Source organism: Paroedura picta, chromosome 6, assembly GCF_049243985.1.
Source record: "Paroedura picta isolate Pp20150507F chromosome 6, Ppicta_v3.0, whole genome shotgun sequence".
NCBI classification, from domain to species: Eukaryota; Metazoa; Chordata; class Lepidosauria; order Squamata; family Gekkonidae; genus Paroedura; species Paroedura picta.
This window is the reverse complement of record NC_135374.1, coordinates 91720203-91738312: the sequence shown is the minus strand read 5'-3', so window position 1 is coordinate 91738312 and position 18110 is coordinate 91720203. Positions and strand designations below refer to the sequence as shown.

At 42.0% G+C, this 18110-nt stretch overlaps 1 protein-coding gene across 2 annotated transcripts; it reads left to right on the top strand.

Annotated features, from left to right (window-relative positions):
* The first annotated feature begins 81 nt into the window (after nt 1-81).
* On the top strand, nt 82-10737 carry CHAMP1 (chromosome alignment maintaining phosphoprotein 1). 2 transcript variants are annotated; one of them, XM_077343646.1, is made up of 2 exons: nt 82-302; nt 6896-10737. In XM_077343646.1, exon 2 carries the CDS (start codon nt 6922-6924, stop codon nt 9922-9924), a length of 3003 nt encoding a protein of 1000 aa, XP_077199761.1. In that variant the 5' UTR covers nt 82-302; nt 6896-6921; the 3' UTR covers nt 9925-10737. The 2 variants fall into 2 exon arrangements, with proteins under 2 accessions (XP_077199761.1, XP_077199762.1); XM_077343647.1 differs by lacking the exon at nt 82-302 and adding an exon at nt 845-867.
* The last annotated feature ends 7373 nt before the right edge of the window (nt 10738-18110 follow it).

Genomic DNA, 18110 nt, shown 5'->3' with positions numbered 1-18110 from the left:
GCGCCTCCTAACGGCACGCTCGTTTCCCACCCGCCCCATTACGTCTTTCAACGACATGTATTCCCGCCTCCTTGCGCCTGCGCCAAGTCCAACAACGGGGGGCGGGGCAAACATCGAGGAGCGGCTGGGTAGCCCCTTCGGAGGCCGCGAGCCAATAAAAAAGCGGGTCTCTGGCCGCGCGCCCCTCTTTGTCCCACCCGCCGCCCCCTTTCCTCCCCCTGTTCGATTCTGCGGTTCGGAAACTGCCGACATTGTGAGCGCAGCGCCCCAGCGGGAGCCTCTCTGCCTACGTCTCGTCTCGGGTACGTATTTGCCGTGCTTTTCGTGTCACAAACGTAGTTATTAATTTTACGGGAACAGAACGGGGAGGGCTCGGAGAGGAGGGGGTTAGAACTGCCTCCTCTCCTTGCTTTTCCGCGAGGCTGCTCCGCTCCCGCCCCTCTCGTTCCCAGAGCGTGTCTGCGTGCGCGCGATTCGTAAACACGGCGCGTTCCTTCCTAGTGTCGGGGGCGCGCGCGCGGGCACCGTGTCTGTTCCGCCAGCGGGCTGAGCGGGCGCGCTCCCCGCCTTCGCCAGGCGGACGCTTCGAAGGCATTTCTATGCTCACAAGCAGGGGCCTGTGAAGAGCTCACGGGGAAATTCTCTCAGTGACTTACGTTCTGACTCCCACCCCCAGCCACATTTCAAAACTGTTTGGCAAATGTATGGGATTGAACCTTCATTTTGTGAAAGAAAGACTGCAAGTGCATCCAGTTCTTGAGACACACTTGCAATTTGCTACAGGTTGTACTGCTGGAGCACATGAACCCTTTTGCTACCTGAGAGGTAGGAAAAAGCAAAAGGTGAAGATGGAAAACAAATTCGCTAGTAAGTTAAGGAAAGTGTATTCTTTGCATAGAAGCTTTCTCAGAGAGACACAACAGGTAGGGCTGGCAGCGTGTTTGGATGTTAAGCTTAACTTTATAACTTAGAAAATAGAACTCATTAATAACATGCTATCATTAAAAACATTTTTATTGCAAAATTATTAACATATAAACAATAATTTTGATGTACACTGTTTTTTAATCAAACAGGAACTCTTTACAGATGGATTGTGCTGCCTTTCCAACCCTATCAGAGCCCTCAGGCTGGTAAACAATTAAAAAGACATTTTAAAACCTGCTATTAAAAACACTGCAGGGAGATAGACAAAGCTCTCTAGGGCAGTGGTCCCCAACCTTTTTATCACCGGGGACCACTCAATGCCGGGGAACACTCACCGGGGACCACTCAACGCCTTTTACTGAGGCCCAGTGGGGGGGGGTAGTTTACTCCCCTACTCTCAACCACTGCCCTAACGCTCTCTGATCGCTATGGTAATGTTTAAACATCCCTTCAAAATAAGATGCAGACACGCCACAACAATGAAGTGTGTTGTAAAGGGCTGGGGGGGAGAAGGCATCCTTCGGGGCCCACCTCCAATTAGTCGAAGGACCACATGTGGTCCGCGGCCCACAGGTTGGGGATCGCTACTCTAGGGAAGGAAGTAACAACTGAAAGGAGGTGACTTAGATACAATTAATAACAATAGCAAGCTCTAGGCTATCATTTTATCACATTAAAGTGATGCTGTTAATAGTTAATCAAAGAGTTGATCTCGATCCTGTTAGTATTAATTGCATTCTTGAATAAGGGAAGATTTTATTCCTCTTGGTCAGAACGGAAACTTACGTTTAAATATTACGGCTTCCTTGCTTAATCACAATTTCCTATTTCCTGAAACATATTTTTAGTCGGCTGCAAAAATTACAGGTATTGATAAGCATACAGGAGATCAAATTAGGCTAATAAATCTATGTTACTATTCTTTATAGAAAGGTAACAAATATTGTTGTTGTGCTTGTTTATGGAGGTAAACACTGTACTGATGTGGTCTAAATCTATTCAGATGCTTCCATTTTTACTAAAACCACTTGGAAGACTAACTTGGCAGAACACAATCCTAACACAGATTTGGGGAAAATACAGAATTCTTTTCTTTGGGATCATACTTTTGGGCCCAGTTGTTGGTGTAGATGGAGATATCTGTGTCACAAGGCAAGATCTTTGTTTGAGGAATTCCCCAAGCCTTAAGCATCTTACAAAAAAGCTGTAGCATCTCTATTACAAGTGACCTCAGAGGCAGTGGCATCTTCTCTATAGCTGTAATTGATATACAGTTTGGTGTAGCACAAACTCATTGATGGAACAATAATTTAATTATATATATTTGTTATTTATTATTTATTAGCTGTCTCTCCAGAGAACTGCATGAAACAGCTTAGAAAATGCATGACAGATTTTGTTAAGTTAATTTGTTAGTATTTGGAACAGGGGTTAAAACAATCAAAACAGTGACTAATAGTCAATATCAATATGGTAATAGAAAAACAGCAGTAAGAACTGTGATCAGCATAAAGCCATACAAGCAATATCAGATAAAACAGAACACATAAAATTAGAGAGGAAAATTGCCAGGAATAAATTAACTCAAAGGTATTTACCAATAGTGCCTCAGGCTTATCCCTGCTGAGCTTTGCTTTATTATCCACATTATCTTTCTAGACTTCCACAGACCTGCTTGAGTGGGCTGTTATGGAGCTGGGTGATAGCTCCTTACTCTTCAGGTGAACATCCTCAGCCATTTCATGTACATGTTAAATGGCCTGGAAGACAAACTAGAATCCTTCAGAACCCCTTACATAAATGTCCAGAGGACTGAGCAGCAATCCCATAGTACTCTCTCCAGGGTAGATTGGCCAAGTAGGAGAAAACCCACATTAGTGCAGTGCCATTGATCTCTAACTCAACTAATCTGTTCATGTTTGAGGATGTCAAGGATAGCTGAGGGGCCCAGGAGAAACAATGTACTCTGTCTCTCCCAGCTATTATTGTCAAGCTAAATATGCAAGGCTTTTTCCATTTCAAAACCAGGTCTAAATGTAGATTTAAATGGCTCTAGGTAGTCTGCTTCCTTCAAGACTGCCTGTTGCTTGATTGCCACACCTATATATCTTGCCAAAGAATGTATATTAACTGTTGGCCAATAGTTGTTTAAATCTTCTAGTCCTGGGTTGTTGAATAGTGTACATGCTGAACTGTCCTGCCCAATTGATTATGTTGGATCTTTAGCTGCACCTGACATATCTAAATAGGACAATAGCATGGCTGAAAATAATATTCATAGTGATTACTTGTGTAATAAAATTCCCATTCCTAATAGTGAGGTATCTGGTCTCAGTAAAACTAGAAAAGGTACTATTACCACAAAAAGAGAGAGTAATTGTCTTTAACTGTCTAAAAATAAATTGTTATTATATACAGTGCTGACTGTCCCAGTAAAGAGTAAGAGTTCCCAAATGTCCTGATAACAAGCTAATTACTGATTCATTACCTTTTTATGTTGCCTTGTGCAGTTGTTGTGAACTATCAATAAAAGGCAAGAGTCAGAACAGCTATGTGCATATATTCTCCATAATCATGCCACTTTAGGGGTTTCTCGAAGCCTGGAGAAAATATCAGGGGTTTCTCAATGGTAAAAACGTTGAGAATGGATAATCTAAGTGGACTTGTTACAGCAAAGATAACACTCATTGTTTATATAAGCCAATCATAAAAAAGAACATTTAAATAATCTGTAACTAAGTATAAGCCAATTAGTTGAGTCAAAAGTAAAGAGAAGTAAAGAGAAAAGGAAAGATGCAACAAAATTTGAAAAGCTCACAATTTAAATTCTAAAAATACCCGTAATCTAACTTTTCATGTATGCCTGTGATAACCAAGAAGCCAAGGTAAATGAGAATTCTATTAGACCCTCTTATATGTGAGCTAAGCAGCCAAAATTTTAAAGGGACAGCAAACACATACAATTGCCTTGTCATGACAACTCAGATCTTTTAGAGATAAAAACCAAACAAAAAATATCTCACGTTAAACAAAGGCAGTCAAATACAAACAGTCATTAAGTTCTTTGGGTGATAATGTGTCCCATGTACAAATCTAAAAGACCACTCTGAAACTATAAGTTATCAGTGTTTTGAAATTGATAAGGTTTAGATGGAATTGTCTCAATAACTAAAAAATTGAAACCAGTAGGTTGTTAGGTTATCAAAGGAGTTTCAAAGTTGAGATTCCTCATCTTACTACGGGCAGCCTGTTTTTCAAAGAAGACTTTTACTCCCATATTCAAGAGCTTGTACAGGCATACTAATATGTAAACAATTTGAACAGATAAGCAGTAGGAAAAAATATGGTGAAAATGTTATTTGCTGAGTGGATGAGTAAAGCTCTTGATTGGAGCCACCTGGACAGTTAGCACATTCATTCCATTCAAAATAATGCTTTTGCTGTTCTCAGATCACAATATACCAGTAATTCTTTAATAGATGGTATCTTCTTAAATCCAATGATAAGTCGTGTTTTACAGGATGGAATGTTATTTAGCACATGCCAGTGTCTAAGAATTCTACTCTTAATCTGTAAACTGACTGGGGAAATGCTAGTGAAAAAAATATCACACCTTTCTTGTAAGACTTTGAATGGACAAATTTTCTCCTTGGTTTGCAGTTAGGTCCATTCCAGGCTGATGTCATGACCCTGTTAGGAAATCCAGGTTGATAAAATTTCTGAGCCAAGGCCTCAGCCTCAACAAAGTAGAAAGAAGCAAGAGAAGATTGCATTTAATACATAAAGAGGAACTAAAAGGAAGATTCCTAATCAGCTTTGGATGATAAAAACTGGAATAATGCAAGAGATAATTTTTATCTGTAGGTTTCATAAAAGTTTTGGTGTATAACTGACTTTCATTGACATATACCTTTGTTTAAAAAAATCTGAGTGGATTCAGAGGCATGGTAGGCTATTCAGCCACTCAGCACATTCACAAAATTTATCTCATTAAAATCATAAAAATGGCATCATCAGTATCAGTATATCTAATAAACTGTCAATTGATTCATTAAAGTAGAAGAAAATTTTAAAATAAATTCTTCAAAATGGCACAAATAATCTGTGGTAGGAACCACTGAATTTGGAAATAAAATTGTTCTTGAGAATGAAAATAATTTTTATCTAGGATAATTTATTGGAGTTTCATCAAAAAGCTAGTGGGAGAAGACAAATCTTATGTCTTCTGAAGAAAAAATTCCACAACAGAGAGGGTCTTTTCATGTCATATATTCATGTGCTAAATATTGTGACCCAAAGATTATCAGTAGAAACTAAACCCAGGAAAGATGGAGGTTCTATGGCTGGGGAAGAAAGGACCAGAAGGAAGTGTGCCTGTCCCACCTAGATGGTGGGTGCAATTAATAACTTTACAATTCATCAAGAATTTGGGGGTGGTATTTGATGCCTCCCTTTTGATGGAGGCTCAGATCACAGTGGTAGCTTACCAGGCAGTTTTCCACCTTCATTAGGCGAACCTACTAGCACCCTATTTCATTCAAGAGAACCTGGCCACAGTGATCCATACAATGGTCACCTCTAGGCTGGATTACTATAACTTGCTGTACACAGGTCTACCCTTAACCTTGACTTGGAAACTGCAATTGATGCAAAATTGGGGAAGACCTATATTCAATCTGTACACCAACAGCTGCATTGGCTGAATTCTGGATCAAGTCCAAGAACCTTTAAGGCCCACCTCTCCCCATATTCCCCCAGAAAAACTTAAAGATCATCAATACTAATATGTTGGTGATGCCTGACCTCAAATAGGGCCGGGGCCTTTTTGGCTCTGGCCCCAGCCAGGTAGAATATACTGCTGACAGAAGCTTAGAACTATCAAAGTTCCTCAGGGCATATAAAACAGCATTATTCCACCAAGCATATGGTTGAGGCCAGGGGCACATAGATGACATCTGGTGCCCCCTCCCCCCTCCAGGTTCTTACCACAAATAATTGGAGAGACTGAAGTCTGCAGAATCTCTGAAATATGATTTCATTATGGGAATAAAGACTCTCAGAAACAACCCAAATAGGAAGCCATAGGTTCCAACTGAGAATTTGATCCTGACATAATAAGTCTATCTGGAGGTGGTTGCACACAGTAAAACTAAGCCACCTACTGAAATGGTAGGAATATTATAATTGGAAAACTCCTTCAGTATCTAAAATTATGATTTTGTAAATTAGTCAAAAGAAGGAAAAAGCTTGGCTGATGAAGAATGAATATGTTCTAGGGGGCATATTGAAAGCCAGTTAAAAGGGAGAAAAACAGGAAGATGAGAAAATTGCTAATTGGAGAAGAAACTAAATGCATATTAACATGATTTGGCTTTGGAACAAATCTTAATAATTTAATGTTTACAATCTTTTCTACTTGTGCAAATATAATTTATGGATGGATGTTGATCTGTTTTCACTAATGAAAACATTCAACCTGTTTACTTATTGGAATAAAGAACAAATAAACAGGGGACCCAGAAAGAGTTTGTTTAAGCCTAATTCAATTTCTTACCATTGGTGTCAGTGGGATGTGCATCAGGCTATTTATGGCACCTTATAAAACATGACTGAACTAGCTGCACTTTCTCTACATATAGTAGTTTATTTTGTTAGTCTTTCTGTAACCGCTCTGAGCCTTCAGAGAGGGCAGTATAAAAATATAAAAACATAAATAAAGAAGACCCAGCTTGAAGGGCTGTCAACAGAGTGCTGACAGCACTGTAAACAGTGAAAAGATTTTTATTCAGAAAGCTTTGTGCAGTCATAAACTTGGAAATGTTAACTTTTTTACAAGATGAAAGAACATTTTTAGTTCTACAATTGATTTTGTGTGTAACTTAATTGCTTAATCCAACTTTCACATCACATCAATAAAAATAAATATTTCTATATTTCAGGAGCTTAATTATTTTAACATTTATTTCAGGAATACGGAAGCTTACACTTTGAATCATGTGCAGTGTGCTGCAAGCTGAGAGGAAAATGGACGTGTTGAAGATCCTGCGTAAACCAGCAGAGAGCTTAGAATGCGATCACTGCAGTTTCAGAGGCTCTGACTACGAAAATGTACAGATACACATGGGTACCATCCACCCTGAGTTTTGCGATGAAATGGATACTGCTGGCTTGGGGAAACTTATCTTTTACCAGAAAAGCGCGAAATTATTCCATTGCCACAAATGCTTTTTTACCAGCAAGATGTACTGTAATGTTTATTATCACATTACGGCACAACATGCCATGCAAGACAAATGGAACGAAGAGCGGAAAGAGTTGTTAGACTCGGAATCCCTGAAAAAACCTCTATCTGTGGGGTCTCCAAAGCCTTCAGTGTCTCCAGAGTCACAAAAACCCTCCCTGTCTCCTGAGTGTCAGAAGCCTGCCCTTGCTGAACCCGTCAAGGCTGATAATGGTTTATCTCCCAAGATGCAAAAGGCCATTCCAGTTCCATCTGTGGAGCAACCGAAAGTTGTTCCAGTTGTGTGTCCAGAACCACAGAAACCTGTCTCTGTTCTAGCTGCAGAGCCTCCAAAGCCTGCTCCGGTACTGTCGTCAGAACCACTGCAGTCAGTTCCTTCTTTGTCTCCAGAACTACAGAAACCTGCCATAATTGAGCCCTCCGAGCCACCAAAGCCTGTCTCCACTATGTCCCCAGAGCCACAGAAATCTGCTTCAGCTATAGGCACTGAGGCTCAAAAGCTCCTCGCTGCTGTACAGGCAGAACCACATATCTCTGCGGCAGAGCCAGAGAAACCGACAATGCAGGTATCCATGGAGCCACAGAAATTAATTCCACCTGTATCCCCAGAACTTCAGAAATCTGCACTGCCTTCCCCTCCATCTCTGGCTGTATCTGAAGCGCAGAAATTTTCTCCAGCTGCGTCTCCTGAGCCCCGCAGGCATTCTCCAGCTGTGTCCCCGGAACCAAAGAAGCTTGCCAGTGCTTTGCCCTCAGAATCGCGCAGGCATATTCCTCAGATGCGGAGACCCACTTCAGCACTTTCCCCCGAGCCTTGGAAAACAGAAACTGCAATTTCTGCAGATCACTGGAGACCTCCCACTATTCCAGATCCCCGGAGGCCTGCCCCTAGTACCTCTCATGAACAACAGAAGTGCTCTATTAATATGTCCCCCTGGTCTTCAAAACCTTCCTCATCCATGTCACTTGAATCCAGAAGGCCTATCTCAGATTCCCGAAGGCCAGCCCCTATGATGTCCACAGAGCCTCAGAAGTTTGTGACAGACCCTTGTAAATCAAGCTCCTTACCTGATAGCCAGAAAACTAGTCTTGCTTCCTCAGAACCTTGGAAACCCATTTCATCAGTTTATCCTGAAGGTTGGAAGCCAGTTTTATCTCCTGACACGTGGAGGCCATCACCACCTCCACCTCCTCCAATGCCAGCTGAACTCCAAAAGCCTGGTCCTCCTATGTCACCCGATCTTTGGAAGCCTTCCTTCTTTCCTGAGCAACGTAAACCAACTCCTGTATCACCTGATCCCTGGAAATTCTCCTCTGAGCCTCGAAAATCTACTTTCTTGCAAGAGGCTCCAAAACCCAGTCCTTTTGTCTCCCCAGACTTTCAGAAGCGTGGATTTTTTTCTGAACCTCGAAAACGGGCCTTGTATCCTGAGCCCAAAAAACCTGTTCCTCCTGTTGCTGCTGATATACAAAAGCGACTCTTCTTCCATGAAACTCATATGTCTTTTCCTGAAGTTCAAAAACATGCCCTCTATTCTGAATCTCATAGACCTACTCCTGTTTCTCCTGAAGCCCCAAAACATGCCTTCTTCACAGAACCTCAGAAACATTTTGCTGTTTCCCCTGAAATACAAGAGCACGTTCCTTTATCAGAACCTCAGAAACCACCTATTCTTTCTCATGAAATGCTGAAACTTCCTGTAACTTCTGAAATCCAGAAGCCACTTCTTGGTTCTCCTGAGAAACAAAGACCGATTTTCTTTACAGAACCCCCAAGATGTTCTCCTGAACTCCAGAAACAACCTCCTTCTGTGGCTTCCGATGAGAAGCAAGTTCTCAGTTCTGAGATCCCCAAACCCATGCCTCTTGTTTCCTCTGAAGTCAGCAAAACAACTGCCTCTGAGTTTAGCCAGCCTTCTGCTCCTGACTTTTCAGAGTTGCAGGCCTGTTCTGAACCTAGTAGTAAAGATTTCTTAACTGAAAATCCCGAAGATGAGAGTCCTTTCAGTGGCCTGTTAGCTCCCAAAGAACAGCCTGTGCAAAATAAGGAATCTGCAGAAGATGATTTGTATACTTGTCCAAAGAAGAAAGCCAAGAAAGAAAACCCAGAAGCTTCTAGTGCAGAGCTAAATAGCAGCGACAGTGGAAACACTGAGATGGATACGTCAGAGGTGAAAGAGCAGGATTCCCTCAGCGATCAGGAACAGTTTGATCCAGAATCATCTGATCTCAGTAAAGAGACTAAGACTGATGCGACAACTACAACACAGCCTCAGTGTGTGCTGCAGTTTACAGAAGAGAAGGAAGCGTTTATCTCAGAAGAAGAAATAGCAAAGTACATGAAACGTGGCAAAGGCAAATATTATTGCAAAATTTGTTGCTGCCGAGCTATGAAAAAGGGTGCTGTGTTGCATCATTTAGTCAACAAGCATAATGTCCAAAGCCCATTTAAGTGTGACATTTGTGGGAAGGCTTTTCTCTTGGAATCTCACCTGAAAAATCATGTTGCTGCTCACGGTCAGAGTCTGCTTAAATGTCCGCGCTGCAGTTTTGAGTCAAATTTCCCCAGAGGCTTTAAGAAACATTTGACCCATTGCCAAAGCCGTCATAATGAAGAAGCCAATAAGAAACAGCTGGATACCACTGAGCCACCTAGCCAGAGTTATCCCAATGAAGAGGCCAGTAAGATACCCGTGGATGGCCCTGAACCATTGAGTGAATCGCTTACTGAGCCACTTAATGAACAAAAGCAGTGATTTTTGTTTTAAAGGTTGAGAAGCCCCAGACATATTGCATTGTACTATGTGATGTAGTTGGGCTTATATAGCAAACCGCCCTGAGCCATATGGGAGGAAGGTATAAAAATCAAATAAATAAAGTAAAAAGCGGCTGCTGTTACTATATAGAGCTATGTTAGCAGTCATCCTAAAATCACTGGGCACAATCTAAGGCAATTGTAAGCATGCTCAAGCCATTGATATTAGGAACTCTAGCATGCTTGACCATGTATTAGATTGTGACCATTATACTTAGGAAGCAGAAATAGTAACAGACTTCAGGCATCACTACATCACTAAGCTTGTGTACTAGTGTCACAATTGTTAAACAAAAAACTGCCCTTACAAATTTAAAATATGAAGCTACAAAAGCAGATGCTTGGCAGTGTCCATCTAGTTCAATTTAACAGTTCCTAGTTTTATACCTGCAAAATATTTAGTGAGCTTTTTTATAAAATAGTTATATCATCATAGAGTAATCTGATTAAATTTTGCATGAAGTATTAGATTGCTGGAATTGTAAATTGTAGCAATGTTTAAGTATTTGGGGGAGGGGGAGTTCCAATTCTCCAATGAATTGTTTGCTTAGATTATTGAAGTAGTTGTGCTTCTTCCATTTTCATACTAGAAGCATGAAATTAGTGAGTGTGAAATAGCTACAGCAATGTCGGATGTATAACTTAAATGCATATATGCTGAGTGCCCTGTATGCTTCTTTATAGCAGAGAAACTGTGCATTTTAAAGACATTTTTTATTCTTTTAACAATAAAAATTTCATTTGGGATTGTTAATTTGTAAGCATTACTGCTTCATTAGTTTGTTTTAACTCAAATTACGATGAATAGCGTAAGTACAAGTAGGGGCCTGCATGACTCATGAGGGGGGGACCCCATATTCCTCCCCATCACTGACCTTATGAGGCTCCGGCCCCCATCACCTACCATGCTAGCTTCTGCCATTGTGGCCAGGCTCACTAGCTGCCACCTTTCCCTGCCACCACACTCTGGCCTGCAGCAGCCATCAGCCTCCACACCCAGTTCTGGAACAGAGCTGCCAGTCTCTGCTGCGGTGCTGCTGCCACACCTGGGTCTGGAGCAGCAGCTACTAACCTCTTCTGTGGCATCATCCACCACATGCAGGCCCACAGCAGCTGCCAATGTACCACCTGCAATACTTGTGGGGGGGGATTCCCCTCCCATACTTAATTGCTGCATGACTTCCAGGCCCGTGCCTCTGCCATCAAGTCCTGTGTGACCTCTTGGCTGTGCCACCAGCAGCAGCATGCTAAGCATAGGTCTCGGGCTATGCTGCCATCTACAGGGACCGGCATGGAGCCCCAGACTGCGCTGGACCCAACATGGCTCCCTGTTGCTGTTGCCCACCACTGAAGCTAAGTGTTTTCTCTGCACTTGACCAGAGACTGCTACTTTACTTTGGGGGGAATTTGAAACCTCCAGTATATTTTTATTAAGATTTTTCTGCAAACCTAAGAGGGTCCCCCAAGTTTGTAGAAAAATGTCTCACCTCATTTTGGTCCAAATTCATGGATTTAATTATCTACATATGGAGGGCACATGTTTATAGATAATTTCAATGTTGATTGCTTACTGCAATTTAAGAAAAAAATTAACTAAATCTATATCTCTGAGGACCAAATTCAGCCTGCAGTGCTAAAAGTTATTATTTTTTTATTATTTTAATTTACTTTCCACCTCTCCCCAAAGGCTCAAGGCAGGTTACAGCGTCTGGATAAAACCCCAATAAACTCCAATTATAAAAACAGACATAAAAACAGAACAAATATAGATACAAAATACAATCCAAACCCTGTGGAGAAAAAGATGCTGCCGCAAAAACTCATCCCAGAACTAATAATCCTCCCAATAGTACATCCTGGAGGGGTAGGGTGACAGGACGCAGGTGGAATTTGCTACCAACTCTCCTGTAGGGGGGCCTCGATCTTCCTTGCCACCGGGCTTCAACCTGGCGGAAGAGCTCCGTTTTGCAGGCCCTGCGGAATGCCGAGAGATCCCAAGTAGCTTGTCTGCTCCCACAAAAAGCCACAATTTTGCCATCCTAATAATGTATCACTGTCTCAGGGTCCATGGATTTCTGTATTGTTTCAGGGTTCCTAAGTACATCCAGAATCCAAAGTATTAGCAAGAACTGTCTGTGTTTTACTATGGAGCATCTTATCTTTTCCTTTTACAGTGCCAGAGAACTCACAGCAAGCTGCTATTCACCATTCCTCGAAGTCCATTTAAGTTGGCACCAACTGCTTCAGTGACTCCGTTCAGCCACCTCATTCTCTGTCGTCCCCTTCTTTTGCCCTCAATCACTCCCAGCGTTAGGCTGTTCTCCAGGGAGTCCTTCCTTCTCATTTGAGCCAAAATATTTGAGCTTCATCTTCAGGATCTGGCCTTCTAAGGAGCACTCAGGGCTGATCTCCTCTAGGCCTGACCGGTTTGTTCGCCTTGCAGTCCAAGGAACTCTCAAGAGTCTTCTCCAGCACCAGAGTTCAAAAGCCTCAATTCTTTTGACGCTCAGCCATAGGTATTAGTTATTGGACAAGTGCTATCTCAGCAGGTACGCAAATAGAATTAAGGCAGCTGGAAGTTTCCATTGCCTGTGTGCCAAACATGAGCCATTTTTCAGTTTAATCAAGTAGTTACCTGCCTTTACAGGATTGCTTGATTGGTTTGTACCTGATTGCTGGCTAAATATATGCAAGTATTTTAATATGTAAAATAACTGAAGGAATCTTCAATCATATTCTATTATGGATTAAGGAGAGTGAAACTTCATCTGAATTTAATGAAATGAGGAGAGAGACCCCATTATCTTTGTGTGAGTTTACTCTAAACACTTTGAATACCCAGAGAGGTCACCGTGATCCCTTATGTAAGAAAACATAATGATCTGCATTTTGTTTTGTCAGAGATTAGGTATGCAGCTGAAATGCACAATAATATTTGTCCTTGCGGAAGTCAAAACTCACAGAACAGGATTCTTCCATTGCGATGCTATAAATGGGTGTTACTTGAATGACTATTGGTGTATAGTACTGTAGAGAAATATGATTTTATAATGACAAGGGAAATGAAGCATGTACTTCTGAGGAATTTATACTGTCACTATAGCTTTTTAAAAGCTCTTCAAAAGCTGCTTATGGGGCATCAAAACTGTATTGGATGTTATCACGTCCACAAAATAAGTATTCTTGCTATGGAGGAAGAACTTCCATAGCAAGACCTCACTTTCCAGAAGTCATAGGGCCTAGCCCAGTAAAACATCCTTTCATACACAGAAAACTAAAATATTAGTTTCGTCTAAAAGTTCTATCTTAAAAATACATATAACCAGTGAGACATTAAATGGGAAATTATCTTCCTTACATTTGTATCTCACTGGGTAATTTTTAGCCTGTGGTGTGCATTAGGCAAAGAATGTATTACTTGACAGGATTGACACATTATGTTGGTGTATTTATGGTGACTCACAGCCAGTGCAACCTGATGGCTTTGTGTAGCTTTAAGCACTCAAGGATCCCCAATCTTGTTGAGCCTGCAGAAAACTTCCTGATAGGATAATGGATGCCAAACAGTAAAATGGCTTCCATAGAGAACCTTATGCTTCCTGGTGTATATTTTTTAAAAATAAAATTCCCATTAAATGGAAAGCTCACGGGAGGAGAGTCCTGGCCAAGAAAACTCAGCTACTTTATTTACTTGAATGAAGGCAACCCCTGCCCTTCCACTGGCATACAGAAAACTATTCCTGTACCTACTTGTAAATTGCATGTGAATCTAAGATGACCTCTTTTTGTTGATAGCGTTCATGGGAGGGAGTGAATAAACTGTGGATTACCTCAGTTACTATCAACAAGTTCCAAACATTCCATTACAAGCAATACTGGGATCCATAAGCCCAATGGAGAGGAAGACTGAAGATATGTCAGATGTGGCTGGTATGAGAAAGCTGAGCTGAGTTACTCTGGGAGACTATAAAGTGTCTATTCTTTCCTTGACTTTTACATGTCCCTTCTTATGGTGACATAGATACATGCTTCCTGCTGAGGGCGGAGTTGTTGTGGGTTAGTTTCAAGCACACACACCTGTAATGAAAACAAGATGATCTGGGTGCTCAGGTACCCATTACAATGACTATTTAAGCAGCAGTAACTGCTTGGGACTTCGTGTGAGCTGCCTGGAGCTTAATTCCTTCACATACCGCACAAAACGTCGAGCGTCACCACTTCAATCTCCTATGGCCTTTAGTGTGCCTGGAAGCTGGCCAGAGAAGACACTGAGACTTGTGAGAAAGAGAGGCATGGAAATGAGAAGGAAGAAAGGCATGTAAAATGTAACAAAAGGGAGTCTGAACAAGGCGATGGCAAAGGATCGGGGAGTGTGGAAGGATCCAAGAAAAAAGAAATACTGGCCAGTACCTTGTTTGTTTTTTCCTTTTTATTTCAGTTGTCTATAATCCGCCTTTCTCGCTGGGACTGAATACAGATTGCAAAATGCAATGGGGCCATGTATGTAAAGTGATGACTCGTGACAATCCCGCTGAGTTTTCAAGGCAAGTTAATAAGGAGTTAATAATTGTCAAGACTTGCCATTGCTGCCTTTTGCAACATCTTTGAACATCTCCCATCCAGTCTTGACAAGATTGGGCTATACTGTACCATTCCCTGGACCACTCAGAAATCTAAAAAAAACAGAACTAAAGCGAAGTGTAAGTATTAACATGACACATTAAATGATGCCAAAATTATAGGAGCCTGCTTACAGCAACTGTCCATAGAGTTTTCATGGCAAAGATACTGGAGTGGTTTGCCATTTCCTTCTCCAGTGGATCACCTTTTGTCAGAGCTCTCTGCTATGATCTGTCCGTCTTGGGTGGCCCTGCATGGCATAGCTCATAGCTTCACTGAGCTACGCAAGCCCCTTCGCCATGACAAGGCAGCGATCCTTGAAGGAGAATGGACTCCGGGGAATGGTAGAGGACAGGAAGGCCTGGAGGATCATTGTCCATGGGGTCGCGATGGGCTGGACACGACTCCGCACCTAACAACAACTTATAGCAACCTATACACTGTAATATGGACTACAGTCCCTAAGAGTTATTCCAAATAACTGCGAAGCATTTTGTGCAGTGCAAGCATATGGATAAGAGGAACAAACATTCACCTGTGTAGAAAAGCTCTCAATAATTCCATGAGGTGGGGGAGGTCACAACGTACGGATAGTTGTGGATACCCTGTTGGGGATTGTAGGGACAGACTACAGGGACAGACTACAGCAGCGAATGCTGGAGGACCGCAGTTTGACTACCCCCGGACTACAGCTTTAAAAAGTTGAGTTTTCAGAGGAAGCCTTAGTTCTGCATGCCCAAGCTTAGTTATGCATTTGCATTAATGATCTGGCCGTCCAGATGCTCATGGACTACAAATCCCAACAACCTCCTGTTATGAAGGCAGTGCTTCATGTGGACACAAAGGTAATATGTCCTGGGTTCTTGCTGTTCCAATGAGGTGGAGGAAAACCAGCAGTGACATTTTGCTCTGGGAAAGATACTTTGGAAGAAGAAACAAACTGAACGCAGGAAACCGACTGATGGATGGCCTAGTAGCCATGGCGTGCCCCAACTGGGGATTTGCTAACATAGCAGCCACACTTCCTTTGTTAAGGTTCACCGAGAGCTCTGTCCTTTTTTTCACAACTGGAAAGCGGTGGGGCTATGTCTACAGTTCAGTCTTCTATACAGTCATTTGTTTAAAAACACAGCTGTCATCTCAAAAACACATTTGTCTTGCAATGGGTAGAAACACATCAAGAGAACAGAGAATATATTTCAGTACAATCTTCCTACTGCAAATTATGGAACTCCTGCAGTATACGCAATCCCTTTCAAAGCAATAATTTGTTCACCATGTACCACAAATGGTAAAAGACAGCTGTTGTTCTCATTTGCGCACCCTTTTAAAATTAATGGAGATGGGGAGCATATGAGTCTTTGGCGTGCAGAGCTTGCAGCCAAATACAATTCCAGGCCACTGTGAATGCTGCCTTGATCCAACTAGGTTGATGTTGGTGGAGATTTCATCATTGATTTCCATGGGCAGCCCCCTCAAATCAATCACTCGAGTCAACTGGGTGAAATGCTTTGAATTATTAATTAGCTGATGCAGTAATTTTCACTTGGCTACCATTTAATTTTTTCTAAAAATTATCTATACTAAGGAAGTCTCGAGTAGTGAACATTTTGCCAATATGTGGGAGTTTGTTGCAAAGGAATGTGCAGGCAAGCAATGCCAGAGCCCTTAAGAATGTTCTGTTGTGGCTGCCACCACTTTACTAGTAACAGTGTTATCTAAAGAGGCCAGAGTTTCTTAAACCAAATCCAGACAAGCTGATTTCATTTTTAAGGGCCTAATAAGCACATTAAGTAATTCTTCTGGAGGCAGATAGGAGGTTATGTCCTATGAACTTTCTGCCTGCAGAGGCACAGCTTCCCCACCTTCCCTAAGAGCTCCCTTCGACCCTGAGAATCTTCTGCTAAGGACTGGGTGATCCTTGTAAATAAAATGCAGCATGTTGGAGGGGGTGGGGGCAGGGAATCCTGAGCAAGCAGAAATCCCGTTAAGGTCTAAGCCATGGCATTTTATGTCATCAACCAGGTGCCATATATTCATCTTTTTATCTCCTGGCTAATGGTAGTGTCTAACAAGGTTAATGGAAGGGGCAGGTTATGACAAACTTCCTCTTGCTTCTCCTGGCACAAGCCAACATTTCATCACAGTCTTGGGATGGAGATCGTGTGATGATTGCAAAATACACTCTCTTCTGCTGATACTGGATTATTTAGTCTGCGGGCTCAGTGAATACAGACTCCCAATTCTTCCAAAACAGCTCTTTTTATTTAGCAACTCCATCACAAAATTCAAAATCTGAACAGGGACAAACAGGTGAATTTATGCACTTTTATACTTTTATACCAACTGGAATTCATTTACTCTGTTCAGTCCTTTCCCTCCTGTTGCTAAAGGTGTTTCTAGTAGACTACTGTTTTTAACTCCATGCCTTTTGCTTGGCATTACCCTGGGGCATAGAAGGAAGAGAATGTTAGATACCACTGAAGCAAAGGGTTAGGTAGGGTTGTTCTTATGCTGGGATATTTATTCCTAATTCTGTGTCCCTGTGCTGCAATAGAAGTTTAGGATCAGTCCATACAATACAGCAAAGTTGGCTCTGGGCAAACCACTCAGTTGTATAACACTGACCAGTTTGAAGGCTTCCTTAATGGGGAAGTATTCTATCAAATGACATTAACAAGGCAATAGAGCAGGGGTATGACAAACTTCATTCAGCGAATGCTGGCAGGGGCTTGTGGGAATTGTAGTCCATGGACATCTGGAGGGCCGCAGTTTGACTACCCCTGCAATAGAGTATCTGGAAACAGGGGGACAGTGAGAGGGCTGGTGTCCTGGGATTAATTTGTGATGTGAGCCAGATGTTAATTGAGCAGGATGATCATGAGTCATCAACCTCTGAAGCAACTGTGTCTATCTCTGATTACATAATAACTTCTTGGAAATTGCCAAAGATCCTAAAACAGCTGCATGATGGAGTCTGTTGATAGGCTGTGAGCAGCCTTCATCTATTTTTATCCTATTTCTTATGTAAACTCTTTTGTTTTGGGGGTCTTTTTACTTTTGTTTGTTTGCTGAAGGCTTCTATTAGTTAGAAAACCCCCCAAAAGTTCACATACCATTTTATCTGGTGATTTCAAATGGTGCGTTGGAAAAATGCTGGGTTCCCTGTGCCTAGCAAGTGGGAGCCCCACAATGAATATTTCACCCCCCATTCCTTCCCACTATCTCTTCCTCTTTCTTGTAGTCATCACAGCCTTTTGCCTTTCTCCGCAACCTCCCTCCCATAATTTATTTAGCTGTCTGGATCATCTTCTGCCTGCCCCCTGCAGTTTATCCTCTTTTCTACTGCTCCTCCCACCTCCTGTTCTTTGCTTCCCCTTGCAGGTCAACCCTCCTCCCTTTCCCTGATTCTTTAGTTCTTTCTTTTCCTCCTATTTTATTACCTTTTCAGCTTCTTTCCCTCCACTCAACTGGGCCAAAAAGTGGATTGATACTTTGGCAACACTG

Coding starts and splice junctions, on each gene's coding strand:
- CHAMP1 (XM_077343646.1), top strand. CDS start 6,922: ATGTGCAGTGTGCTGCAAGCTGAGAGGAAAATGGACGTGTTGAAGATC.